Source organism: Pelodiscus sinensis, chromosome 1 (genome assembly GCF_049634645.1).
Source record: "Pelodiscus sinensis isolate JC-2024 chromosome 1, ASM4963464v1, whole genome shotgun sequence".
Lineage (NCBI taxonomy): Eukaryota > Metazoa > Chordata > Testudines > Trionychidae > Pelodiscus > Pelodiscus sinensis.
The window spans coordinates 3,752,391-3,780,006 of NC_134711.1; the positions used below are offsets into that span (position 1 = coordinate 3,752,391).

The window sequence follows — 27,616 nt, forward strand, 5'->3', positions numbered from 1 at the left end:
CTAGCACATCTTGCTTCAAGCACTTCTAAGACCCTACGCCATATTTGGCATTTTTATACATATCTGTATTTGTATATGTAACACACCCGGATCCCAAGTTAGGAATTACAGCCCCCCACGTCCCAAGGAAGTTCCATTTTAATGGGTCAGAAAGAAACATTTTTTGAATTTATGCAAATCCTTGAGTGGTTCAAGAAGAGCCCGATACTCTAGGTTTCTACAGGGTTGTCTTCTGTGTGTCTCCTATGCTGGATTAATCAAGAGGTGTGGGATTTCAAGACCCACTGAATTGGGAGGGCGAATGTGAGAGACTGTCTCTCACTCCTATCTGCCTTGCCATAGGAAGCGATCTGTTCAGTAACCCGTACTATCATATTAACTGGTCTTACCTCTCATTCAGTCTGATTTTTGATAAGTTCGTCTGTTTGCGTATATTTGTTTCATGAACCAGCCAGGAGATGGCTTTTGCCAACTCTGATAGGCTTGTATTTATCTACTAATCAGCGATAGGGTGAGTCAACTGAAGAGCAAAGCGTGGCTTGATGGTCTGATCCCACAACTAGGAGCTTGGGACTTCCGAGTTCTTATTCTGGCACTTCCTTTTGTCCTTGGGCAAGTCACTTAACTGCTCTTTTACAGTTTCCCAGCTGTAAAATGGGGCTGACCAGCCTTCGTAGAGGTGATAGAAGGCTTTGTTGCTTGATGTCTGTTACAGGCTTTGAGAAAGACTTTACTTGATATTAGAAAAATGTCACATCAATGAGAAGTATTTTTATCCATTTTGAACATCGAGGCTAAAAGTGAGGTGTGCTGGTTTGCAGGTTAGCGCGATGGACTGTGTTCATCACGCCTCTGACGGGGACAAGCACCTGCCTTTTTCACACAATCATGAAATAAAAGCGTGAGCTAAGTGGCATCTCCAACGAGTCCAGTCAGCTTCTTGGACAATGAAATTGTGCCCTAAAAAGTTGCTGCAACGGGTCAGCATTGAATGTTTAAAATGGATCGGGGGAGGAAAGAGATTGTTTGTTTGTCAGTTACGTGCTTAAAATACTGGGACCAAAGCAACCTACAAAGGACATATTTTATATTTGAAGAGTAGGGATCTAAACCGTGCAAGCATTCAGGAGGGCTGACACCCAGGAAATGCAAACTACAGTTGGAGGTGAAGGGCGGGATAGTGCATCTCTCTTTAAATCAAAAGGTCTCTCTTATCCAGCCACACTACTAGGATCTGAAATTTTCTCTTGCCCTGGGATTATAGGAAGCTCTTTTCTGCATCAGAGGAAGAGTCAAAGCCAATCAGGGTTGCAGAAGATCCTCTTAATCCTGAGCATCCAAGGAGAAGCTGATCAACGGAGCTTCATATCCTCTTATTGTCTTGGAGGGTTTCTATATTTTGCCCGTTAGCTTAATTGTATGTCATGATTAGGCTGGTGGTTTGGTTTTGGGGGAGAGGGAGGGGATAGATTTCTGTAGTGTTGTTTGGTTTTTAAGTTATTTGATTCAATAAAAATCAAATGATGCAGTATGGCAGAATTTTTTTTCCTTCAATTGACACTTTTTCTATTTAAAAAAAAAAAATCCGTGTCGGGCAGGGACCTCGGAACCAAGGTTCAGAAAACATGATTAGAGGTTTGGAACAGATCCCATATGAAAAGAGATTAAAAAGATTGGGACTCTTCAACTTAGAAAAGAGGAGACAAAGGGGGGATAGGATAGAGGTCTATAGAATCATGGCCGGAATGGAGAAAGTGAATAAGGAAAAGTATTTTACTTGTTCCTATAACACGAGTACTAGGAGTCACCAAATGATATTAGGTAGCAGGTTTAAAAGGAAGTTTTTCTTTGTGGCGCACACACTTAACCTGTGGAACTCCTTGCCATAGGATATTGTGAAGACCAGGACCTGAACAGGGTTCAAAAAAGTTAGATCAATCAAATTCATGGAGGTTAGGTCTATCAATACTTATTAGCCAGGGGGTAGGAATGGTGGCCCTAGCCTTTGTTTGTCAGAGGCTGGAAATGGACGACAGGAGAGGGATCGCTTGATTCCTTGTTCTGTCCATTCCCTCGGGAGCATCTGGCTTTGGCCATTGTCAGCAGACAGGACACTGGGCTAGATGGGCCTTTGGTCTGACCCAGTGTGGCCGTTCTTATGAGTTCAGAATGGACCTCTAGCCCCATTGTGCAGCAGAGGAATCGATAGTGGATATGGGCAAGACATGGTGCTGGAGTTTATTCTCTATCCATTTAAAAAAATACAGCACCTCTAAATGGGAGAGGGGAGTTCTTGGTGGGCAAAGCTTGCACTGATCCATGTGGCTTCACCCTCAGCTATAGCAGCATCCTTTTAGGGCCAAGGGAGGCAGTTAATTCTCTGTGGCCCGTTCAGTCCAGCTTCCACACCAGCATGCTAAGATTTCCCACACTAGAGACAATGCGTTAATTTTGAGTGTTGTGATGGAATGGAGCCCATCCAACTGGTACCGTGTGGGCTCCTGCACTTAATGATTCTTGGCCTTTGCCAGCCTGCCCTGGCTCTGAATCAGCAGATGAGAGATTAAGATCAAAGGTCCATCTAGCCCAGTGTACTGCAGAACACAGTTTAAGAAACACTGGTGTGCTGCGGTGAACAGAGTTCACAGAGTTCAAAATGGCCACCCTTAAAGGGGCAGGTAACCTTTTTTTTTTTTTTTTTTTTTTTGCTTTGCTTTGCTTAATAACTTCCCCCAACTCTTTTTTTTTTTTTTTTTCCTCACCAAGAAAATCCTTGACATTCCTCATAAAAAAAAAAAAAAGTTGTTTGGTGTTCCTCGGTCTTAAAAAGTTTAAGAAACACTGATCTAGACCACTATCCTGTCTTCCAACAGTGGCTAATGCCAGGTGCCCCAGAGGGAGGGAACAGAACAGGGAATCCTCACGTGATCCCTCTCTTGATGTTAGGTCTTTGATCTGTTACAAAACAGAGGTCTAGTCTTGCTCCCTGGAGGCCCAATGGGACCAGGCGTGATCCTTTACGTATGTTTTTAGAGGATGCACCACACATTGCAGAACTAAAATTAGCACCTTTGTTTCGAGTCCCAGTCAGTCTGCTATTTGCCCCGGCATTGTCTCACAGGACAGCGGCTGGGCATCACTCTTCCTTGATGCCCCAGATGATACTGATTGGATCCCAACATAGGTTTCCAGCTGTCGTAAAGTTGCTGGCCTGAGAGAATTATATCTTGGCTCAGTCAAGCTGGCATGAAATGGACAGTGGCCCTGAAACTCCTCAGAGCTTGGCTTCGCTTTGCCAGTAGCATGCTGCTCCCACCCCCAGCCCAGTTTCTCCTCTCCCATTGGCTGGGCCCCAGGGGTGGGCCGGATTATAAGGGCCTTATCTTGCCCGCCCCTGTTCTAAACGACAATGGACAAGTAAGACGCTTCATTCACTTGTTTTATTGAAGAAGTTTTGGTGAGTTGAATTCCTCCCTGGACTCCTCCAGAGAAGGAACCCGAGCTCATAATCATTTCTGTTTTAATAGGGGTGGTCTCGTGTGTACTCCATGATGGTCATCAGTGCCAGCCACGTCTCCTCGGCAGTCGGGATGATCTGGTTGGCTGGGAGTAAGAACCCATAACGCCCTGTGTCCCGCAGCTCAAAAGTGAAAGAGTATTTAATGCCCTGGTTATAAGTCCAGTCAATGGTTCCACCACTGGCTTGATCTACAATCAGAAAACAAAAGAAAGCTAGTTCTGTGTCCGCATTAGTGCGGAGGGGAGGGGCAAGTCATAAGGTCACTTAACTGTCACTGCTGAAAAATACAACCAGCAAATTGTTGTGTGGGTCCATACAACAAGGGCGAGTGTTTGGCACTTAGTTTCTTATGCCAAATGAATACAACAAGAGTGAGGGGCCTACATCACACTCCTCCAACCACATTTTGCTTCTGGTCCTTAGATATGAGCACTGCAGGCTTTGTGAACAGCAGGATGTTTTCACTCTGAGCCTTGTGGTACAGGCACAACACTCAAACCACAGAGGCTCGAAAGAATGGGGAAAGTCACTCATGTCACAGACATAGCCCGTAGGTTTCTCTAGCCCATCTCCCAGCTAGCATGTGGTCTGTAAAATGGAGCAATCAGACTTCACGCTTACCTAGGGTGATGGCAGTTTTGATTTAGAGACTGGAACGATGGAGAGATTGGATGTGTCCATTTTTTAAAAGCTGCATTCTCACTCGACCACCAGCCACAGGCTCGATGGAGAAATCACTAAGGTCTAATCTCCAGTGGAAGGTTGAATTAAGATGCGCAATTCCAGCTACGTTAATTACGTAGCTGGAGTGGACATGTCTTAAATCGCTTTTCCGTGCTGTCCACACAGAACAAAGTCAACGGGAGCAAACAGTCCTGTCGGCTTCCCTTACTCCTCATGAGGAGCAGGAGTACTGGTGCTGATGGGGGCACCCTCTGAGTTTGATTTAGTGGGTCTTCACTAGACCCACTCAATCGAACCCCGGAAAATTGACCGCAGCACCGTCGATCTTCCACCTAGCAAAGAGGTAGCCAAAAGGAGCTAGCAGTGGCCTATTTATGCAGGAGGTCAGACTAGATGGCGTTCATCTATGAAGCTTATAGGGCTTTTTCGAACATACTCCAGTGGCCAAACGGGCGTTCTCGCACATGCTGCACCATTGGCTAGGTGCCTTATGAAGATCAGGTTCCCTGGCTTTGAAGTGTCCATTACTGTGCCCTCAGGAGACTAGCTGTTGGTTGTGTGGGGCTGCTATATCACAGCACGGTGACTGGCTGAGTGACGGTGTAACCTACACACCTACTGGGCATAGTGCACTTAGAGGCCAGGTCTACGCTATAGGGGAAAAGACTTAATTACGTCGCTGGAGTCAGCATGTCTTACATTGTGTTTTCGCACCATCCATACAGCGGGTGGTCGACAGGAGCAAATGCTCCCATCGGCTTCCCTTGCTTCTCGTGCAGAGCAGGAGTATCAGCGCCGATGGGAGAGCCCTTTGAGTTCGATTTAGCGGGTTTTCACTAGACCCGCTTGTAGTAAGATGAAGGCCTAAACTATAAGCCCCTGCAGCACAGGCCTGGTCTGAGGCCTAGCTAACAACAGACAAAACATGGCTACCATAAAGCAAAGCTAAGCTGTGAGCAAGAGGCAGGCCCCAGCTCATGGAACTTGGCGCACACAGGGCTGAGAGCGCAAAACACTAATTGGTAATAGGTCGAGGTGCAAAACAATAATTGGTACTGCGTAAGTGGAAAGCACGATATCCCTCGCTCATTAAAGACCTCGGTACACACTTCTCACAGATACAGACTCCAGTTCAGGAAAGGGTCTAAAATGACAGCATGATGGATAGAGATGATCTAATCAAACCACGTGGTTCAGGGGGATGGGTGGTATCTAAGCGTCAGCGGGTCGTAACCGGACTGCGTCAGAGGGTGGCAACCTAATACGTCAGCAGTGAGGTGTGACTTGTTGTTCCTGTATATAAAGTGGGATCTTGGAGGGGACAGCCTTTGAATGACCTAGGGGGCAGTGGAAATTTCCCACTGATTGAGTCATTCCATTCTGGCAAGTACATGTGCGTCGTGGTTCAGTAGTCTACTGACAGTTAGTATTGTACTTCGCTCTACAATAAACCTGGCCAGGCGCTTTCGATTCTTATCTGGTTTATGGTCTTTGGGGGCCCTCTTGGGGTCTGCTGTGGAGACCGAGTGCCCAAGTCGACATGGCCCACATCACCGAGCACACACACAAGCAGCCTTCTGGTTATCATCATCGACAGAGTCAGAGACCTGTGAGGACACCTCGGCAGGAAATCCCGACTGAATAACTACACCGCTAAATCAAACCCCAGCAGACTGACTACGGCAGCATCCATCTTCCACATAGTGTAGACGTGGCCACAGAGGCTCCGACTACACAGCTTCCCTCTTCCACAAAAGCCTGTGCAAATGAAGCACAGATTAACATATTACCATGCTTCATTTGTATAATTAATTAGGAGCCGTTTTTGTGCAAAACCCCCTCTTGCGCAAGAGCCGTTCTTCCTGAAAAAATGAGGAAGAACGGCTCTTGCGCAAGAGGGGGGGGTTTTGCGCAAAAAGGCGCTGTGTAGACGGCACCTTTTTGCGCAAAAACCTCGTGCTCAAAACCAGCTCCTAATGAATTATGCAAATGAAGCGTGGCAATATGCTAATCTACGCTTCATTTGCATAGGCTTTTGCGGAAGAGGGAAGCTGTGTAGACGTAGCCAGAGAGAAGAATGAGTCTGCTGTACAGCCAGCTGCCTTTCAGCTCAAGTTGTAGAGGCCTCCATCAGCCCGACACTGCATTAGCGTATTCACACAGCAGAGAATGAACCCCGCAAAGCCTGACCCAGAATGCACTGGGCTCAGTGCAACAACCAGGCTGAATTCACTCATTCTAAAGCCCTGCTCAGATATCCAAAGGGGGTGCTGTCCTTGGACTTCACAGCAGCTTGCGAGCCCAGTGGCTTGCCATGACTGGCAGTGTCCCTAGCTACTGGACTGTGAGGACTGCCTGCCAGGGGACGGCTCTAGGGGTGGCGGTACTGTATGGTGCAGTGCCTAAGCGCTCGGCCCCGATGGGTAAAGGAGCCACGGCAGCCCCAGGAACTTACAGATGGCTGTGATGATGCTGCCGTAGCGGTACGACGTGCCATACAGGGAGGAGAGGGCAGTGACTGCTGCTTTAGCGATCTGATCCTAGAGAAAGGGGTGGAAAAATGAGTTAGACCAGGGGTTTTCAAACTAATTGTCAGGCCCTGGGGTAACTTGCTGTAGGGTGACCCATGACTTGGAGGGAGGAGGGGGCTAAGGCAGCTTCCTTCCTGGCCCGGCACTGCGAACCACACCGTATCCCGAGAGTGGCCAGCCGCAGGCCTGGCTCCTAGGTTGGGGGGCAGGCTCTGAGCAGCCCCCCACCTGAGCACTGGCTCCATACTCCCATGGGCCAGTTCCCAGCTGTTTGTGGGCCTCGGCGTAGGATCCGGGCCTAGTGCCGGTTTGGATGATGTTTCAGGGGCTGTAGCCGCCAGACGCCTCCTGCCCCACCTGCTGCAGCTGCCCCGTTTTAAAGGCCTTTCAAATGCTTTTTGTTTCCCAGGAAGGCCTCTAACAGAGAAAAGGGACAGGCAGAGGCGGGACCTGCCACGGAGCATCTGGGCGTTGAGGCCAGGCCTGTGAGGGTCTGTCATTGTGGCACCGCGTTTTGAAACTTTATACCCCCAGCAGCCCTTCACCCTGCGCTTATAGGGCCCTGGGGGTGTGAGGGAGACCCTACCAGTTCCTGGTGGTCGGCAGCCTGCGTCCTGGTGTAACCATAGGGATACAAGAGGAGCTGGGTGTAGCTGTGGATCGAGATGAAGGCTTTGATATTCCCATGGCTCTTCACAAAGTCCACGATGGCTTTCACCTCGCTCTCCGAGTGGGCGAAGGGGCCGCGGTAAGTCTCAGAACAGGGGTTGCTGCTGGATCCGGCCCCTGATGAGGGAAGAGGGGATTTTGGCTTCAGAAATAGGGTGGCTCGGAGCAGGGTGGGGCGTTTTCCGCCGCTAGCCAGGAAAAATCGCACGCTCTTCCCGTCGACTGGCTTTTTGGTGGCCCAGATGGAACAAATTTGGGGGCCTCATCTCAGTGCCTCATGGCCAGGTTTTCACATCACCATTGTCACTGGTTCCTCTCCCCCCTCGCCCCACACTCCATCCCCTGTGGCAAATCAAAGGCCAAGGACCAAATAGGCCGTGTAGCCTGAACTCCCCCCTCCTGCTTAGAGGTGAGCTAAAGGACTCCAGGAATATCCCAGGCAAGTTCCTCTCAGGTTCTGCTGTAACCCCAGGATGGGCTGGTAAACAGGTTGTGTCTAGACTGGCCAGTTTTTCCGGAAAATCAGCCGCTTTTCTGGAAAAACTTGCCAGCTGTCTACACTGGCTGCTTGAATTTCCGCAAAAGCACTGACTTCCTACTGTAAGAAATCAGTGCTTCTTGCGGAAATACTATGCTGCTTCCGTTCAGCTGAGATTTGTTTTCCGCAAAAAAGCCCCGATCGCTAAAATGGCGATCGGGGCTTTTTTGCGGAAAAGCGCGTCTAGATTGGCACGGACGCTTTTCCACAAAAAGTGCTTTTGCAGAAAAGCGTCCGTGCCAATCTAGATGCTCTGTTCCGAAAATGCTTTTAATGGAAAACTTTTCCATTAAAAGCATTACCGGAAAATCATGCCAGTCTAGACGTAGCCGTTATGTACCTGAATACATCATTGCCATGAGAGTGGGGCACACCAATTGGGTCTCATTCCCGTATAACAACTTTTTAAATTATTATTATTATTATGCCAGGGTATATTTAAAACCCCGAGAATATGATTGTATTTTCTGTGCAGATGCTGTTAGTCCTATGTCCATAAATGGTGGAAGCATTTAAAGATCCTTCTAAAATCTTTGTTAGTAGAAATTAAATTTCATTTGGCTTGGACCCAGTAGAAAATGTCGAGAGTGGAGCCAAAATGTTTGCCCTACTCCCTTCCTGTTTTTGAGAGCGTGGATAAAAACACACCAAAGCCCCTATGGTCGAACCAAGCGAGAGTTAGCAGACACCATATTAGGAGAGGTTGGTGTTGGAACAGGGATTATGAATGCTGTAGATTTAGAGGTAATTAGAAATAAATGGAGTGCTTTATCACATTCCTCGTGGGGAGAGGAATAACTCTTCCGGAAGAAGCCCTGTTTCCCAAAGCTGTACTGTAAATTTACTTGCGAAAGAACGTGTGGGCAGTGTAGACACCCGGCAAGTTTTTGCGCAAGAACAGCTGTTCTTATGCAAGAAGCCACCAGTGTAGATGTAGGTGTATAAGATGCTTGCATTGCATCTACACTCATCTACTGGTGGCTGGCTAATGCTGTCATCCTCCCAAAATATTATTTCCCAGGATATAACACATACACATTGTCCATTATATACCACACGGGTTACATTTTCTAGTTCGTCCCAGACACACGTGTCCAGAGATGTATCTCTGCTGCATGGTTCTGTGGTGGCAGGCAGGGAGAGGCACACCCATCTGCGAGGGGCCCACTCTGTACACTGTTGTGTGTCCAATAATTCTTTTTTTTTTTTCTGGCCCACTGACCCATAATGCGGGATAACCAGAAAGATCCCATGGCCAATTTCGGTAGTGAACTGACTTGCCATAAATCTGCCTCCATAGATTGTTGATGGGCCATTTTGCCCATGGCCAGTTTGTACCAACTCCACATTGGCACCTGCCTGTTCGTGCATGAGCACCTGCCAGTGTAGACGCGCTCTTGTGGAAGACTTTTTGCACAAGAACTCTTCCGTGAAACAGTTCTTGCACAAGAAGCTGCCAGTGTAGACGTAGCCTAAGAATCACGCTTATTACCTTTCTAAGCTAGAAAAAGCTCAGAGCATCGTAATTGCCCCCTTGCTTAACTTCTCCGTTTCCCTCGGTTTGGATTGGTGGGAATTAGCGGATCATTTACTTCTAGAGGCAAAAGGCACGCCGTTTTTACAAGACACTCCAAAGGATGTGGGGAAGCGAGTTCTCCAAATAACACATGCAAATGGGGATATGATTAAAAATCTCTGGTGCTGAAAAAGAACTTAGTGCTTATCATTGGTGTGTTATTTTTACAGGTCTCCCACGTCTAAAGGTATATTGTCGATTATGCTTCACCCATGGAGAATTGTATTGGTATTATCCTGCATTTGCCTAATTGAAATGTTATTTATGTGTTGCTGGACGAAAAGAATGTTGGTTAAATAGCAACCACATGCTCAAATTGCTTCCCATAAAACAATTATAGCAGATACGACCCACTCAAGAGATGTTCTTGAGGGGCCCAAAGGGGGATATGTGGGCGTAAGGGTTTTATATCTTTTTATATTTGTATTTTAGGTTTAATATTGTAGTAATGTAATGTAACACATCTAACATTTTACCAGTTAAGCCCTTTAGTTAAATATACATCCAGGCCCCGCCCCCCTGCTGCTCCCAGTAGCCACGGTTTGCTGTTCCCAACCAACAGGAGCTGCCGGAAGTGGCGGTCAGCACGTCCCTGCTGTTCCCTCGCCTGCAGACACCAGCCCCACAGCTCCCCTAGGCCTGGAGCAGTGACCCACGGCCACTCGGAGCTGTGAGGGGTGGTGCCCGTGGATGGTCACAGACAGATTACGAAGACGGGCCGTGGGCTGCCCCTCACTGCCCTAGATCGCTAAAGCCCAATCTCTCCCTTGCAGAGGAGGAGAGTGGATACACCTCTGTGGGCGGGAGCTGGAGTCACTCCAAACAATAGAAGATGCTTTTTTTGCTGCAGGGCCCAGTCCAGGAGAAAGCCCAGCTGGTCCCATCACTAGCTGTGGGTCGTCCTGCCAAGCCCTTGGCTCACTCTTCCCCTGAGCCCTTCAGCCCAGGGACAGAGTCCAGGGAAACGCCCACAAAGGGAGAGTAAAGGACAACCCTACCTCCGAAACCCGCATCCCAGTTCCTGTTGGGGTCCACGCCGATGCAGGACGAGCCGGCGCGGACGGACCTGGTCTTACGCCACATGCGGTTCTGGGACAGAGAGGAGAATCGTTTGTCAGGGGGTCACCCTGAGAAGAGGGCGCTAGGCAGGGACTCGGCACTCCTGGATTCTCTTCGGGGCTCTGATGCTGATTTGCTGGATCACCTCGGGCAAATATTTCCCCCCTCCCACTCTTGGCAAACCTTTTGGTGCAAGCACCAGCTCTCGCAATGGGTCTGTGTGGAACCTCACACACTGATAGCCTGGCCTGGGTTGGTGTCTCCACGGTAATAGAGATGCTAAACAATAATGCTATGGAGAAGCAAGTGTCTGCAATCCGGGTAGGTCCGGTCCCCCAGACCTGCTCCCAGGGAACTTGCTTTGTTATCGCCAACTCCAGAGGCTCCTGGCAAACAGGTAATCGCCTGACCCAGCACATCTGGCAGATACAGCATTAGCCCTGGGAAAGTGAATCACAGAAGAGTCCCCAAAAAGATCTACCCGGCCGTCTAATCCATCGTTGTTCCTCCTGTAACCCCCACACCTGCTGGGGGCGATGCACCGAGACCGCTTGCTGTGACAATAGTGAGTCTGCTCTGCGGCCTTTGCTGAGAGCCAGCTGGCTTTTAGCTCAAGCTATAGAGCAGGGCTGGACAAGATATGGCCCGGGGGCCGGATCCGGCCCTCCAAGCCTTCTAATCCGGCCTGTGGCCCACCCCGCTGGCCCCACAGGCAAGGAGCAGCCCCAGGGCTTAGAGTGGCTGGCTGTTCCATCTGCCTCTCTGTGCCGGGATGGGGGAGGGGGAAACTTCATACACTGCCAACCTGCTCCTTCTCCCTAACCCTCTCAGACCCTGCACCCTCCCGAGCACCCAAATCCTCTACCCCGAGCTCCCTTTCACACCCAGCCTCCATCCCAGACCCCCGCAACTCCTCCATAGGAAAGAGTGACCCCTGACCACTTACCAAAGTTTACCCTCCCCCCCACTATAGAGGCTCATGCGCTAAGCTCCAGGGGTCCCCGGTTCGGTTCCACCCGTCGGCGTTACACACAGCACTGATGCAGTAAAGCACTACGACCCCCTATGCAGCACCCCCAGCTGCAGGGACCCCTCCTTCCCCTCCCCACCCACCCACGCCTGGAAGCCCAGAGCCGAAGCTCTGACCATGATCAAGAGACACACCTTGGTGTGGGTGAAAGCAAAGCCATCGGGGTTGGTCACGATCTCCAGGAAGATGTCCAGCTTGTCCAGGATGGAGGTGAGAGACGGGTCTTGGCCGTAACCATCCAGAATCTGAAGCAGGGGAGTAAATCAAAGATGTCCCCAGACCCAGGCTCACTGGTCATGCTAGCCCCGTGCTTCGTTACGCTCACGGGGCCCGATCCTCCGCCCATGTAAATCAGCTGTCACTTTACACCGGCTGAGCCCCTGGCCTGTTGGCCCCAAACCCTCAAATTTGGGGGCCTGTTTCAAAAGAGCGGGAGCTTATTCCAGCCTTTCTGGCCTCCGCCAGGCCCGCCACTCTCCCCGGCTCCTAGCTGGGATGCCTGTCTCTGTCAGGGGTGTTGGATGCTGCCCCTAGGCCAAGCACACCCCAGGAAAGGGACCCCCCCCCCAGGCATCTCTTCACCCCTCCTCCTGAATTGTGCCGTCCTCAGCTGAAACCGCTGCCCGGACCTTCTTTGCAAACAAGACTCCGCTGGCTTGGGTGATCCATTCCCGGGAGTGAATGCCGGTGTCGAGCCAAATAGCCGGGCGCTTGGTTCCTCCGGTGCTGAACTGCAGGGAAAAGCAGAGAGGCAGCCAGCTGATTTTTTTTTGCAGGGCGGCTCACCCCTCCTTGTGCACACTGCAGCCGCATGCTGCACACTTGATCCCTTAGGGAGTCCACGTCACACCACAGGTCTCTGAATTTCTCAGTCTCCCCACTTTTTAAGTGACATCACACTTAGGAACTGAAAGATCATTTATGCCATAATAATTTGGAATCCCCCCTTGTATTCCCATTAGAGCCACCTTCTATAATGACCAGACCTTACGGCACTGGATGCATACACTGTATTGTATATTTCTTCACTCGTCCCTGAAATGCAGCTGCTTCTGGGGTGGAATAGAGCCACACCACTAAACTGTAGTTTGTGAAAGGAAGCAAACAATTTTGGGGAATTTAAGTCAGTAAAATGTACTAATTACCCAGTTTGGAATCTAGCCACAGCATCAAGATTACTGACTATCAGTGGTCCCTCTAATTTGTTTTATCCATGTGCAGAATAATATTTTATGTGCACCGAAGCATGTGCAGATGTGCACCACCATGATGCTGGCTGTGAATTCTACGGGCTCTCTGCTAATCACCTGGGTGGCAGCTGGCTCTGCTGGGTGGCCGCCCAAGCGCACTGCTTACAGGGAACACGGCTGATCATTGCTGCAAAACATTCTGTGGGTGTATTTAATGACCGCACAGGGTCAGGACCACAGCTGTGCAGCTCAGCCAACAGACGGCACCTCCAGCCACACAGCATCCTCTACAATCATGCCGGGACACTGACTTAGCACCGCCTCAAAGGGAAGAGCTGAGTCACACATCAAAACAGCTTGTTGACAGAAAATGGGTTGTCTGATAAAAAAAAGTAAAATGTCACAAAAAGCATCTCGTTTTGTCCAGAATTTTGAGGGTTTTTTTTTTAAACAAAAACTCAAACATTTCCAAGGTCATTTTTGTCTACTTTTTTTTTTCTTTCAGGAAAAAGTCGCATGTTTTAGGCAGCTCTTGGGAATCACCTGCTAAGTCACAAACAAAGTCACCTTCTGAGTCACACTCTACTGTGAGCTGGTTAGGCCTCAGTTGGAGTATTGTGTCCAGTTCTGGGCACCACATTTCAAGAAAGATGTGGAGAAATTGGAGCGGGTCCAGAGAAGAGCAACGAGAATGATGAAAGGTCTAGAGAACATGACCTATGAGGGAAGGCTGAAAGAATTGGGTTTGTTTAGTTTAGAAAAGAAAAGACTGGGGGGGGGGACATGATAGTCATTTTCAGGTATCTAAAAGGGTGTCATAAGGAGGAGGGAGAAAACTTGTTCATCTTGGCCTCTGAGGATAGGACAAGAAGCAATGGGCTTAAACTGCAGCAAGGGAGGTTTAGGTTGGACATTAGGAAAAAGTTCCTAACTGTCAGGGTGGTCAAACACTGGAATAAATTGCCCAGGGAGGTTGTGGAATCCCCATCTCTGGAGATATTTAAGAGCAGGTTAGATAAATGTCTATCAGGGATGGTCTAGACAGTATTTGGTCCTGCCATGAGGGCAGGGGGCTGGACTCGATGACCTCCCGAGGTCCCTTTCAGTCCTAGTGTTCTATGATTCTATGAAATACCGTTCCCTGCGTTCTCCTGGAGGTCTGCCATAGGCAATAATAGAAAAGTCCATCTTGGGTCACACTATCCACCAGAAGCCAGAAAGGGCGCTGAAAGCCATTAAAATACTCTCCAGGAAAGGGTAGCCGGCAGGGGGAACTATGCTTTGCTGCATGTCCATGGTGGTATTTAGGAAGTAAATGCTCCTCTAGCCGACAGGGCTGTCCTTAGGACTTATGGGGTTCTAGACCGTGCTACTAAACTGGTGCCCCCGTGCCCGATGGCAGCGGGGGGAAGGATGACTTTTTAGAGATGTGAGTTTATAATCTTCAACAACGCACTCATGAAATAGTTTTAGAGAAAAATGTAAACGCAGGCCCTGTGGACTAACACAGGAAATTCAGAAACTGACAGGCTAGACCTGGGGTTGGCACGTCTGTGAAAAGGTTTCGTTCCTATTCGATTGGCTCTTTCACAGGTTGGTTGTGCTGCGACTTCCTTTGGCTGGCTTTTCCCCTTTTGCGTTCACTAGATCCTCTCCGGAGGAAGCAGAGCCACAGAACAGGAAGAGAAAGAGGCAGACATTAAGACCCTGTCGTGCCCCAAATTTTCAGGCACCCTACGCAGCTGCATGTTCTATGTATGGGTCAGGAGGGTCCCATCTAGGGTATCCTAAAGATGATGCCACGTTTCCACCAGGATAACTCCACCGTGTGCAGCGACGTTACTGCCGATTTACCCTGGTGCAACAGAAAGTAGAGTTTGCCCTTGTGTGTTTGCAGCGGAATGGGACGGTTTGCATCTCCCCCTAAAGAACATTAGGAATTACCCCATTGAGACCGGGGAAGGTACAGCAACGAGAAACCAGTGTGAGATGGAGCCAGGTCCCTTTCTACCCTCTTTGTCTTTACCTTCAGGACGTAGATCGGGCGGCCCTCATAAGTGTTGCCGATCTGAATTTTGCTGACCAGGTTTGGGTTGGCCTCAACCAGTAAGTCCATGAATTCGTAGATCTGGCGTAGAAAGAGGATGCTGGAGTTAGGTCTAACCTGCAGGTTACCTGTGTGGTCCCCACACTCCCTTTGCGTCAGAGAAACCCGGTGACTGTTTTCTAGCTGGATTCCAGTGCTTTCCGATCCAGGCCGTGGCGTAGAAATGACCCAATCCTGATCTTCCCTTCACCAAACTTTAAACACAAACGTTTGCCATTTGTGCACGGCTGCCCAAGAGGAGACCTTTGCAACTAAGCGGCTTGCTGAAATCTTTCAAGAGGGACTTTCGTTTGCTTTACAGCTGTTGTTGTGTAGCCAACGTTAGTGTTTTCCAGCAAATCTCGTGATATGGGTAGGGCGGGAGGGGAAGGGGGACTCCAAGATTTTGGAAAGTGGTGTAGGGCCGCAATCTTCCATGATATGAATGGAGGAGGTGCGGGGTCTGGGATGGAGGTTGGGTGCAGAAGGGAGCTTGGGGTAAAGGATTGGAGTGCAGGAGGCAGAGTGGATGAAGCAGGAAGCTGTGACCTAGGGCAGGGGACTGGGATGCAGGGTTTTGGGTAGAGACCTAGGGTAGGAGGGGATTGCGATCTACAGCAGGTGATTGGGGTGCCAGATCTGGGAGGGGGTTTGGGTGCAGGAGGGGGCAGAGGGCTGGGGAACGGAGGGGCTGGGGTGCCAGAGGCAGGCTCTAGCTGGGAGGCGCTTACCAGCAGAAACCTGAGGCAGACTGTCTGCTGCAGGCTTCTCCCTGTTCCTCATAGCTCCACTCCGGGCATGAGAGGGAGGGGGAGAAAGGGAGGGGGAGTAAACATTCTCAGATCCTATTGGCTGGAAGCTGAGAGATTGGCCAATGGGAGCTAAGAGTTTTTGCCGGGGGGGGGGGGGGGGGGGGGGCAGAATAGCATGAGAAGTCTCCTGCCTCCCTCCCCAGCTGTCCGGAACTGAGAGCAGCTGGCTTTTCAAAGTGTGAGCTGTTCTCTGTTTAGGGTTCTGGTGAGGCCACCGCAGGTCAGATCCAGTGGTTTGGCAGGCTGCATCCGGCCTGCTGGCAGCTTCCTACCCACCTCTGAATTAGGGAATCCCTATCCTTTTTTTCTTTTTGCACAGACATTGCAATGAATTGTGGGTGAAAAATTAAGAGGCCAGGAGGGAGCCTGTAAAACCATCTTCCACCACGTCCCAGCACTGCTACACAGCCGAGACCAGTTCCAAAATGCATCTTCCCCACAATGCAAAGTGCATGCCCACTCACGGACTTAGCTTTGTATGGCAGCCCACAGTGGAGAGAGCATGTACAATGGCCTATTCAATCGTGAAAGCCTATCTAATTTTCTCCTAACTGGCCTTCCATGAATGTGGCTCTCAGACTGCTCCGTGGGTCATGTGCCAGTGGGTGGGCACTGGCTGTTACCTCCTCCAGGGTGTGGTAAGAGGCGTAGTTAAATGTCTCCAAAGTCTGGGGCATGAAATGGTGACGTATCATCTGTGTCGCTTCCTCGTCCACCAGCATCTGGAAGAGGCAGCGAGAAGAGTCTGTTAGGAAGGGCTAGTCATGCAAAGGCATCACGGAGGGGAGGCAGGCTTTGGAGAAGAAAGAACATTAATTATACCCAGGAGAACGGCTTTCATTTCCTGGCACGTGTTTCCCCCTGGTAATGGCTGAGCTTTGACGATGAGAGATAATTACTAGGCCAAATCTTTCTCAGTTTCTATTCACTCTGATTCTTTGCACTTGGGGTCTGTCGCATGTGTCCTGTGAGCAGTGTTTCAGTGGATGAGCTGAAATTGGGAAATTGGGTTTTTTTTGTCGCTTTATTTTTTTTTAATTTCACCACCAGGACTTACGAATAATGGGCTGAAACTCACTCTCAGTTACACTCCCTCCCTCCCCCCGACATACAATACTATTTATTGCCTTCTATGCAGAGCCAGGCGGGTGGGCAAGCCAGGCGGTTGCCCAGGGCCGCTGAGAGAGCCGGTCTTAGGGGCAGGCCACGACCGCATTTCATCCCGACCTCCCGAATCCTCCCCCCAGGTTTCCCTGGTTACTCCCTGACCCTTTTTTTTTTTTTTTTGGCTTGACAAATTTTTGTCTGGTATTTTTTTTTAAACCATCTGGCAACCCTACAGGCGAACCGGGCAGTTGGCCGGGGTCACCAGTTGGTTAGGACCAGCCCTGCTTCTATGGAACTGGCAGCATGAATCTAGCATGTGAACCTGGCTTTGTGTCTTCAAACATAAAGGAGGCACGTTGGTTTAACCTGGAGGAGACTTTGGCCCATCAGTTATACAGAGACCTCCCAGGACCACAGTGAGTTTCTCGATTTCTGGTTTCTCGACTCCACCCGTCTCTGCAGAATCTCTAGATTCTGCGCCCCCAGACACTCACTTGCACGTCATCTATGAGGATGGAATAGCGAATTCTGTTGAACTCCAGGAAGGCTTTGACGGCTTGAAGGCTGGCGAAGGGAACTCGTACATCTATAGGAACCTCCGGGCTCCCAGGTTCCTGCCAGAAATCCAGCTGGCAAAAGAAAAAACCGTCAGCAGTGTTGGAAATATCCATCCGCCACGTGGGGGCGGGTTTCGGTGCACTGTGGGGGGGTTTAGTGGCGGGGAATCAGGCCCTGTTTCCGCAGTGTAATTCAAGAAGGGGCGAAGGCTGAAGTCCTGGCTCAGCGAAGGACTCGAGGGAGAGTTTGGCTCTGGAAAGGTGGGGGAAGTGACAGAGCTATCACAAGGGCCACGCAAGCTTCATAGACTCTGCCGGTGATTTAGAGGTGACTGGCAAACATTATTTCTCAGTGGGGGCAGAGCCGTCCCATCCACAGGATGGTTTAGGGAGGCTGCTCTGGCCCTGCGCTTTGGGGGGGGAGCCTCATGGCGGCTGCCCCAACCATCCTATGGATGAAATGGTCCCCCCCGTATTGAGGTGAACCAGATGGGCCCAGGGCGGCCTAGGGGATTATCTGGGAGGGCCTGGGGCAGGCAGCAGGAGTTGCAGGAGCAGTGGCAGGAGCTGCAGGGAGTGGAGTGTCCCAGGAGCCTGCTCTGCTCCGCGATCGCCCGGCCGGGTCACCCCACTTCACCGCGGTGGTGGGAAGCGGAGCCACTTGGCCCCGGCCCACTCCACTGCCCCAAGCGACACGGGCTTTGGGGAACGGAGCAGAGCAAGGTGGGGCCGTGGCGGGGGTGCTCTGCCTCTGGTCGCCATGGTAACCCCCATCACGTTGCTGAGGGGAGGGTACCTCAGGGAAGGAACTCAATGGGAAGAGGCAGGACAGGGCAGAGCAGGGGCGGGGCCTGCGAAAGGGGTGGAGCGAGGGCGGAGCAGCGTCAGGAAGAGGCAGGCGGGGGCGGAGCCTGAGGTGGAATCGAATCGGGGACCTCTGGAGCTTAGTGCATGAGCCTCTCCTGAATGAGCCGAAAGCCAGCTGGCTCTCAGCTAAGGCCGTAGAGCAGACTCGCTGGTCTCTCTGTAAGGGGTCTCACTAGACGGGGCGGGGCTGAGGGTCATGTGCGCCTTCAGGTTACCTGCAGGTCCTGCAGCTCCTCCAGCTCCTTCACCTTCTCCACGTCAGCTTCATCGGCTGCGACGATCCGGAGCACCTGGTTCCTGTGCAGACAAGAGGCATGGTTGGGGGAGGCGCGGGGAAGAGGCTGATGGAGATGAGGCTGCACCCAGCAATAGAACGCCGAGGGGGTCCACATGCCCACGGGCCTGGGAGGTTAGACTATGGACACCGTTAGGATTCAGCTCTCGGGTCTCGCTTCCCCCCCTCAGCTCTCAAAGCTCTGTACCAGGTAAGTGCCGTTACTCCCGTTTTACAGAGGGGGGCACTGGACAGTAGAGGACTTGCCCAGAGTCAGCCAAGAACTCAATGGCCAAGCCAGGACTAGCACCCAGGTAGCTTGATTCTCAGCCCCACACCCTATCCTACAGGCCGTGCAATGACATTAGTCATTCATTGAATGCCATGGGTGTGCTTGGATCAGTCAAGCTATCGAAGCTCTAACAGTAAGACCCTGTTGGAACCCACAGGCAAGAGAGTTACAGAGCTGAAGGCCAGGCGGGACCAGATCATCTACTGTGGGCTCTTACCCAATGTCTATTTAGTTAGTTAGTTAGTTATTTTTACAGACATGTGTGGAATACATTTTGTTATGTGCACTGAGGTATGTGTGGATGTGCACCACCCATAGACACACATGCTGCCAGCTGTGGGTGCTCTGCTAATCATCTGGGTGGCATTTGAATCTCTCCTGGGTGGACGCCCAAACGCTCAGTTTATAGGGAACACTGCTCTTAATCCATCATCGCCACCGGTAATCACTGTAAGCTGAGCACTTGGGTAGCCACCCGGGAGAGAGTCAAATGCCACCCAGGTGATTAGCACAGCTGGCAGCATGTGTTTCTAAAAGGTGGTGCACATCCACATATGCCTCAGCGCACATAACAAAATTTATTCTCCACATGGATGGAAAAAATTAGAGGGAACATTGACCACCATCCAACACTAGTGCACTAACCTCCACTGGGACTTTACACAGGCATAGTTTCACAAGCCAAGTCGTTTCACAACCCACACTCCAAGGGCGACCAGGGACACCCAGCGTTATAATTAACGACAAGAGACGCTAGGCAGGGTGAGCTGCCCAGCCCAGGTCACCCCACTCTGACTGGGCTTGGCGCTCGAGCTCGGAACCCTCCCTCTTCCTCGGCGCCGGAGCCCGGGCCCTGGGCCAAGACGCCGCCTCTGCCCAGCTATCGGTGGCGCCGGCGTGCGAGCCCCGCAAGCCCGAATCTGTCAGCTCTGCTGCCGTGGGCCGTGGAGACCCAGCTTTAGAGTCCCGGGTGAAACCTCTGCAGCATCTGCCCCAGCAGGGATGGGATTCTGGGTTGGATGCAGCATGGGCCAGATGCGGCCGGGCCGGTCCTCTGTCCCTGTGTCCCATCGCTCACCCCCCAGGATAACCACCCACACCTGACGCCGGTCAGAGCCATGCCGTCCATAGGGCAGTTTAGGGAGGGCACCCCGGGCCTTGTGCTTTGGGGGGTCCCCAAGGAGCCACCACCGTTGTGAGTGTGGGAGGTGGAGGGAGGTGACCCCTGCTGCTGCTCCGTGCTAGGGCCCCCCAGTAATCCCTGTAGGGGGTGAGTGGGCGGAGCAGGAGTGGAACAGGGGCGGGGTTTGGGGAAAGGGTGGAGCAGGACTGGGGCGGGGGGAAACGGGGGCTCCAGGACCTCCCTAATCACGGCCCTGCAGCCAGCCATGTGAAACCCACTGAATGGGGGTCATGTGCCGGGGGGAGACCAGAGACCCCTTCTGAACTCCGCGCTTGGCCCAGCCACCTGGGCGACAGCCCAAGGGCCGTTACAGGGAAGGATGCAGCGTTTACGCTGCCCTCTGGGAGCTTTGTAGGGTTACCAGATGATTTCAAAAAAACACCGGACACACTTGATCTCAGGTGCGGAGGGAGGAGTGGCCGAGAGGGAAGCGGGGCTGGCCAGTGGAGATTGAGGGAAGGAACCGGCTGGCGGGAAGCAGGGCTGGCCGGGAGGGGTTTAGGGGGAGTGGGGCTGGCCGGGAGGGGGGGGAAGAGGGAGGGAACCGGCTGGCGGGAAGCAGGGCTGGCCGGGAGGGGTTTAGGGGGAGTGGGGCTGGCCGGGGGGGGGGGGGGGGAGAGGGAAGGAACCGGCTGGCGGGAAGCAGGGCTGGCCGGAAGGGGTTTAGGGGGAGTGGGGCTGGCCGGGGGGGGGGGGGGGAAGAGGGAAGGAACCAGCTGGCGGGAAGCAGTGCTGGCCGGGAGGAGGTTAGAGGGAGTGGGGCTGGCTGGGAGGGGGGGGGAAGAGGGAGGGAACCGGCCGGCGGGGAGCAGGGCTGGCCGGGAGGGGTTTAGGGGGAGTGGGGCTGGCCGGGGGGGGGGGGAGAGGGAAGGAACCGGCTGGCGGGAAGCAGGGCTGGCCGGAAGGGGTTTAGGGGGAGTGGGGCTGGCCGGGGGGGGGGGGGGGAAGAGGGAAGGAACCAGCTGGCGGGAAGCAGTGCTGGCCGGGAGGAGGTTAGAGGGAGTGGGGCTGGCTGGGAGGGGGGGGGAAGAGGGAGGGAACCGGCCGGCGGGGAGCAGTGCTGGCCGGGAGGGGTTTAGGGGGAGTGGGGCTGGCCGGAAGGGGGGGAAGAGGAAGGGAACTGGCTGGCGGGAAGCAGGGCTGGCCGGGAGGGGTTTAGGGGGAGTGGGGCTGGCCGGGAGGGGGGGGAAGAGGGAAGGAACCGGCTGGCGGGAAGCAGGGCTGGCCGGGAGGGGTTTAGGGGGAGTGGGGCTGGCTGGGAGGGGGGGGAAGAGGGAGGGAACTGGCCAGCGAGGAGCAGGGCTGGCCCGGGCGCACGCAGATCCCGGGGTGCTGCCCGTCCCGCACACGATCCTGGCGGGGCGCACGGGCGAATCCGGCCCCGGGGATTCCATCCCGCCCCAGCCTGCCCCACCCCCATCCTCTCTACTGTGTAGTAGCACATTGATATTCATGATAATAATAAAACTTACTTCATTAGAAAATACCCGCCATTTCTCTCTCCGGTATTTTCTCCATTTGTTTCCCGGACAGGAAGCTCAAATACCGGACTGCCCGGTTCAAAACCGGACACCTGGCAACCCTAGAGCTTTGCTGAGTAAGGGGCCCAGAGGCAGGCTGGGGCAAATAACAGCATGGACATTAGCCTGAGTAAGGGGGGATAGCTGCCAACTGTCCCGCCTGTAAGCACTGAACACCATTGCCACAAATGGCGTCCGTCTGAACGTCCGGGCCGAAAAGTTGGCAGCCTTAAGAGGTAGCCCCTGATGTAGCACAGGGCATGTTGCCTTGCTGCAGATAGTCCTTTCAGAAGAGAGGGGGTTATTGGGGGGCAAAAAAGAGGGGCTCCTCCTCTCACCCCACCCCACCCCTACAGAAGGTGGTGACCTGAGCGTGACTAAGGCTGTGTCTAGACTGCAGGCTTCTTTCGAAAGAGGCTCTTTCGAAAGCATCTTTCGAAAGAGCCTCTTTCGAAAGATCGCGTCTAGACTGCAGGCGGATCTTTTGATAGAGGAAATCCGCTTTTTCGAAAGAGAGCACCCAGCGAGTCTGGATGCTCTCTTTCGAAGACGGCCTCTTTACATTGAAGAACGCCTTCCTTCGAAAGAGGAACTTTCGAAGGAAGGCGTTCTTCCTCGTGAAACGAGGTTTACCGCCATCGAAAGAAAAGCCGCGTTCTTTCGAAATAATTTCGAAAGAACGCGGCTTGAGTCTGGATGCAGGGGGAGTTCTTTCGAAAAAAGGGTACTTTTTTCGAAAGAACCCCTGAGTGTGGACACGGCCTAAGTTCCCAGACTAAGCTCTGGGCCCACGTCTGTCCCTGGGGCAGGGAGTCAGGCAGAGGCCGTTTAATTAAGATAAGAAGGGGCTGGTGACTGAAGGAAGGTCTGGAAGCAGGTAGAGGAGCCTGTAAAACAGGAATCCCTCGGCAACGGGGAATGTTGAAAAGAAAAGGCGGCCTTGGCCCCACGTCTGCCCTCAGAAAAGAGGGAGATTTGAGGGGAGCTTGTGAAAAGAAGGGGCCAAAACCGAGGGAAGGGATAGCCATGGTATCGAGAGGAACCTACCCTACCTGAGGGACTTATGTGGCCCCATCACCTCAGCGTTTGAGCGCCTCACAATGTCTGACCTCTTTCCCCTTGCACTGAGCACAGAGAATAAGGGCAGATTTTCGAAGGTTCTTAGGCCTTAGCGGGATTTTCAAAAGCACCTGGAAGGTTTGGTGCTTTGTAAACCACTAAATGCCTCGCTGGACCCCTTGGGGCCTACAAACCTCTTTGACCCTGGGGAGCTGGTGAGGAAGGATGAAGGAAGAAAGTGAGCGACTCAGATGAGAGGCGATCACGTAACCCCCGAAGGGTGGCAGGTTCTGCCCCTGGCAAGATAGCAGAGCGATGCCTGTGGTGGGTTTAACTGGGCACCATTGGGTTTGCTCACTTCTCATTCTGTGCGCCAGAAAAGGAAGGAACGAGAACGCAAGCAGCACGTTGCAATGATTTTCAGGCTAATTCCAGAACAAAGCACAGAAATCATATCCCCCCGAGGCCCTAAGGTCGACGGTAATTGTCCTGATTTGTTTTTATTCACTGGCCACCTACCTACTGGGTGCTCAGCAGTGCGCCGCACATGCCTGAAAACATGTAAGATGTGAGGCTCTGGGGAAGATGGCTCTAATATTTAAGTACAAAGCGGATAGCTATTGAACCCATGTCTGAGTGCAGGTGCTGAGGGCAATATACACTGTACTTGATTAAGGACTAGAAGACTTGACCTGCCTACTTTCTTTTCCCAAGAGGAAAAGCTGTCCAGAACTCCTGGGCCTGTTTTTCCCCCTTTCCTGCCTGCAGTGGGCCTAAGATACCTCAGAGATCTCAACTTTAAAATGTGGGATTTCCTTGGTGTTTGTTTTTATATATTCTCCTGTGAAAACTGCCACTCAGTCAGCAGAGCATTGTGTGTAAGACCCTTCAGGAAAGTCACTAGCCCACTGGTCCCCAACCTTTTGGGGCTGCCAGGCGCCCGGGGGCAGGGCCACTCATGTGCCGGGCACCTGGGGGCGGAGCCGCCCCTGCGCCACGCACCCGAGAGCCGGCGCTGCCCCTGTGCTGCGCACCCACGGGCGGGGCTGGCCCTGATCACTCAGCGGGCGCACAGAAATGGCCGGGCGGGCGCCATGGTGCCCGCATTCACCGCGTTGGGGACCACGGCACTAGCCTATAAGCCAGAGGTGGGCAAGAGGCTGCCAGCAGGCCGGATCTGGCCCCAAGCCACTGGATATGGCCTGTGGCTGTTTCACGGGCACAGCGGCAGCCGCTTTGAATGTGGCTGCTCTATTCTGGGAGCGAGGAGGGAGGCTTTGTGCTCAGTCCCACCCCTCAGCAAAATCTCTCAGCTCCCATTGGCCAGTTTCCAACCAATAGCAGCTGAGATATTTTGCTGGCGGCAGGGGCAGCCAATGAAGCCTCCTCCCTCCTTCCGTGCCCCCCCCTTCACCCTGCCCAGAGCAGAGCCATGTGGAGCAGCTTGGGGCTGCAGCCTTCAGATTCCTGCAGGGCTGCTGGCTGGGAGCTGCCTAGGAAAGCACCTCCCAGCCAGAGCCTGCCTCTGGCAGCCCTGCTCTCTTCCCCCCCTCCCCCAACTATCTGCCCCAGGCCGCCACCCAAACTCTCTGTACCCCTTTTCTTTAGGTCACAACTCCCTCCTAGAGCCCCTCCCTCAGGCCAGAATCCTCTCCTGCACCCATACTCCCTCCTGGACTCTGCACCCCAAGCCTCTGCCCCAGAACACAACCCCCTCCTTTACCCAAACTCCCGCTCAGACTCCAGACCCCCTCCTGCACCCAGTCTCCTAACCCAGTCTCCCTTCTGCACCCAACCTCTGTCCGAGACCCCAAACCTCCTCAGTAGAAATGTGGCCTTTGACCATTTGCCAAAATCTCGGAGTGGCCCCCACATTAAAAATTATTGCCCACCCCTGGTCTAGTGGGCTCAGGAGAGCTGGATTCTAGTCCTGGAGCTGGCCTGCTATTTAACCTGGAGCAATTCCCTGTGGTTTGGTTGGCCCATTAGTGAAGTGGGGACAATACACCTATAAAATCCTTTGATGCGAGGGAGGATTATTATATTGCTACATGAATAGCCTCTTCCATTCCAAACCTGTCCTGGCACAGAATCCTCGTCTCGTTTTATGTCGTCAGCCATTGCCTGAGATGAGGAGCTACTGAACGTGCCAGTCACCTCGGTACAATCTAGTTCACTCATGGATCAAGGGTCTGGCCCAGGCATTTACAAGATGCCCGTCGCCCCAGGATCTGGGCACACACGGTGGTGCTTGAGCCAAGAAAGCAAGCAGCTACCTGTGGTATCGCCCAGCAGTGCTAATGCAGCAGTTTCTAGAATCTCAGAAATGTAGGGCAGGAAAGGCCCTGGAGGGATCATGTGGTCTACACCCTCCGCGCTGAGGTAGGACCAAGTACACTGCGGTGCTGTGGGTTGGTGTTTCATAAAAGTTGCCGACAAAGTTAAACTGGATTCCCTCTTTAAGCAAAAAACCGTGGCTTTGCTCCTGATTTCCCTTCTGCCTCGCAGCACCCTCTAAAGCAGCGGTTCTCAAACTCTTTGGCCTGTGGCCCACCCCACTCCACGTGAATCTTTCCACGGACCACCAGCCAACCACCCACGATGACAAAATGGGTGCAGGAGGGGCGGAGGATGCAAGACCTGGGAGGGTGGTTGGGCGCAGGATCAGCCTCGGGGTGGGGAGGGGGGTCTGGGAGGGAGGTTGGGTGTAGGAGTGATCTGAGGTGGGGGGCGTCTGATCAGATGGCCGGATGCAGGAGCAGGGTGGGCGTTGGGGGGGTCTTGGTGGGAAGGGGGGGTGTGAGGGCGATGGGGGTGCAGGGTCTGGGTATGAAGGGGATGGGGGGCTGCTTACCTGGCTCCACACCCCCAGGCACCGTCCCCTGCTGCTCCTATTGGCTGGGATTCTGGCCAATGGGAGCAGCAGGGAAAGCCTCCAGGTGAGCAGTTTCCTGCACTGCTGTTCCCCAAGCCAGGGGAGGAGGAGTGGCAACACGCAGCGCTCCTTCCTTCCCTACCCCCACCACAAGCCGGATTCAGCCCGCACGGCTCAGGGCTCCCCTCTCCAACGGGGAGCCAGAACTGGTGCTCTAATCTCATGGGAAGGGGGTGATAGCCGTGGGCGGGAGTGCCAGCCTGGGGAGCCAGGGGCCCAAGTCCCGAGCCGGCAGCCCAGCTGCAAGACAGTTGCCGATCACTGGGGTCCTCGGCCCTCACTTAGAGAACCGCTGCTCCTCGTGCACCGTGCAGGTACCAGCGTCCGATCCGTCTTGCGCTTCTGGGCCCCAAGCCGCACATTCTCTGTGAGCCGAAGCAAATCTCCTTCCAGCTGCTGGGGTATGACACCCCCAAGCCTGACACTGTCCCTTTAACTCCCTTCTCAGCCTCATGTGAACGTCCAACCCATCCCAGGAGAACATAAGAGCATCAGAACGGCCACACTGGGTCAGACCAAAGGTCCATCCAGCCCACCACCCTGTCTGCCCACAGTGGCCAATGCCAGATGCCCCAGAGGGAGTGATCACAACAGGTAATCCTCAAGTGTTCCCACCCCTGCCACCCACCTCCAGACAAACAGAGGCTAGGGACACTATTCCTTCCCATCCTGGCTAATAGCCACTGATGGACCGAACCTCCATGAATCTATCTAGCTCTTTCTTGAACCCTGTTAAACTCCTCGCCTTCTCCACATCCTCTGGCAAGGAGTTCCACAGGTTGACAGTGCGCTGAGTAAAGAAAAGCTTCCTTTTGTTTGTTTTAAACCTGCTGCCTATTCATTTCATTTGGTGACCCCTAGTTCTTCTATTGTGGAAACACGTAAATAACTTTTCCTTATTCACTGTTTCCACACCACTCATGATTTTATAGACCTCTCTCCTAGCCCCCCTTAGTCTCCTCTTTTTTTAAGCTGAAAAGTCCCCGTTTTCCCAGGAGGAAGATCCCTGCGGGTTAAACTTCCATCTACCTACCCGACAAAGGTCTCCCTGCTGGCAGCAGTGGCCAGGAGAGCAGCAAACACCAGCAGCCCCCTCATTTTCAGCTCCGCAGGATGCCTACTGGGAAATGGAGGCTTTTTAAATACTCCTCTGACCTGGGGCAGGTTCCAGCTGTAACCTCGTGCGACCGCTCAGCTCTCAGGATGTGTCAACAGAGCCCTGCCTCCGCAGCCGGCCTCTTTCCCATGGCTCAGTGCCCTGCCCTGTCCGGAAAGCGCCGACACCTTCTGTTCCTGCCTGGAGCCCAGGGAACGTGCCACCTGGAAAAGGGGCGATGTTCGTCATTGCGGGGGTGGGCCTCCGCACGATAGCAAGGAACGGTAGGGGCCCTCTACCCCCTCACTTTGCAGTCCCAGCTCTTGAAGCTCGGAGGCCCATGAGGTTCCGATCTTGGGACTGGGAGGACTTGCAGAGGTGGAGGGGCCTGTGAGTGGAAGGGGTTAGTCAGCGTAATGGGTGTATGTTTCCTGTTATAAAGGAGGGGGAAGAACCTATGATCTGTCCCCACCCTAGGGCGGTGTCATCTGCTTTTCCGGAAAAACTTGCCAGCTGTCTACACTGGTCGCTTGAATTTCCGCAAAAGCACTGACGATCTCATGTAAGATTGTCAGTGTTTTTCCAGAAATACGATGCTGCTCCCGTTCGGGCAAAAGTCTTTTTCCGAAAAACTTTTGGGCAAAAGGGCCAGTGTAGACAGCAGAGATTTGTTTTCCGCAAAAAGGCCCTGATTGCGAAAATGGCGATCGGGGCTTTTTTACGGAAAAGCGCGTCTAGATTGGCCACCGACGCTTTTCCGCTAAAAGTGCTTTTGCGGAAAAGCGTCCTGCCAATCTAGACGCTCTTTTCGGAAAACGCTTTTAACGGAAAACTTTTCCGTTAAAAGCATTTCCGGAAAATCATGCCAGTGTAGACGTAGCCTAGGAGTAAAGAGGGAGCCAATACAATCCCGCTGGGGAAGGGACGGCATCCCCTGTACTGTTCCGGCTTTGCCTGCCTGTTGTTTTACTCTCTACTTGCTGGCTTCACAGGGAGGCTCGGAGACTCACTACTGCTGCCTGCTGAAGGAG

The 27,616-nt window shown here is 52.9% G+C and overlaps 1 protein-coding gene across 1 annotated transcript; it reads right to left on the reverse strand.

Annotated features, from left to right (window-relative positions):
- Positions 1–3,421: 3,421 nt before the first annotated feature.
- LOC102460506 (carboxypeptidase A1-like) lies at positions 3,422–26,679 on the reverse strand. Its single transcript, XM_006120319.4, has 11 exons — positions 26,523–26,679; positions 18,442–18,523; positions 17,297–17,431; positions 16,319–16,417; positions 14,824–14,925; positions 12,237–12,338; positions 11,742–11,852; positions 10,517–10,607; positions 7,322–7,521; positions 6,660–6,744; positions 3,422–3,708 (listed from the first exon to the last, which is right to left on the reverse strand). Exons 1-11 carry the CDS (start codon positions 26,585–26,587, stop codon positions 3,521–3,523), a joined length of 1,260 nt encoding a protein of 419 aa, XP_006120381.2. The 5' UTR covers positions 26,588–26,679; the 3' UTR covers positions 3,422–3,520.
- Positions 26,680–27,616: the final 937 nt, after the last annotated feature.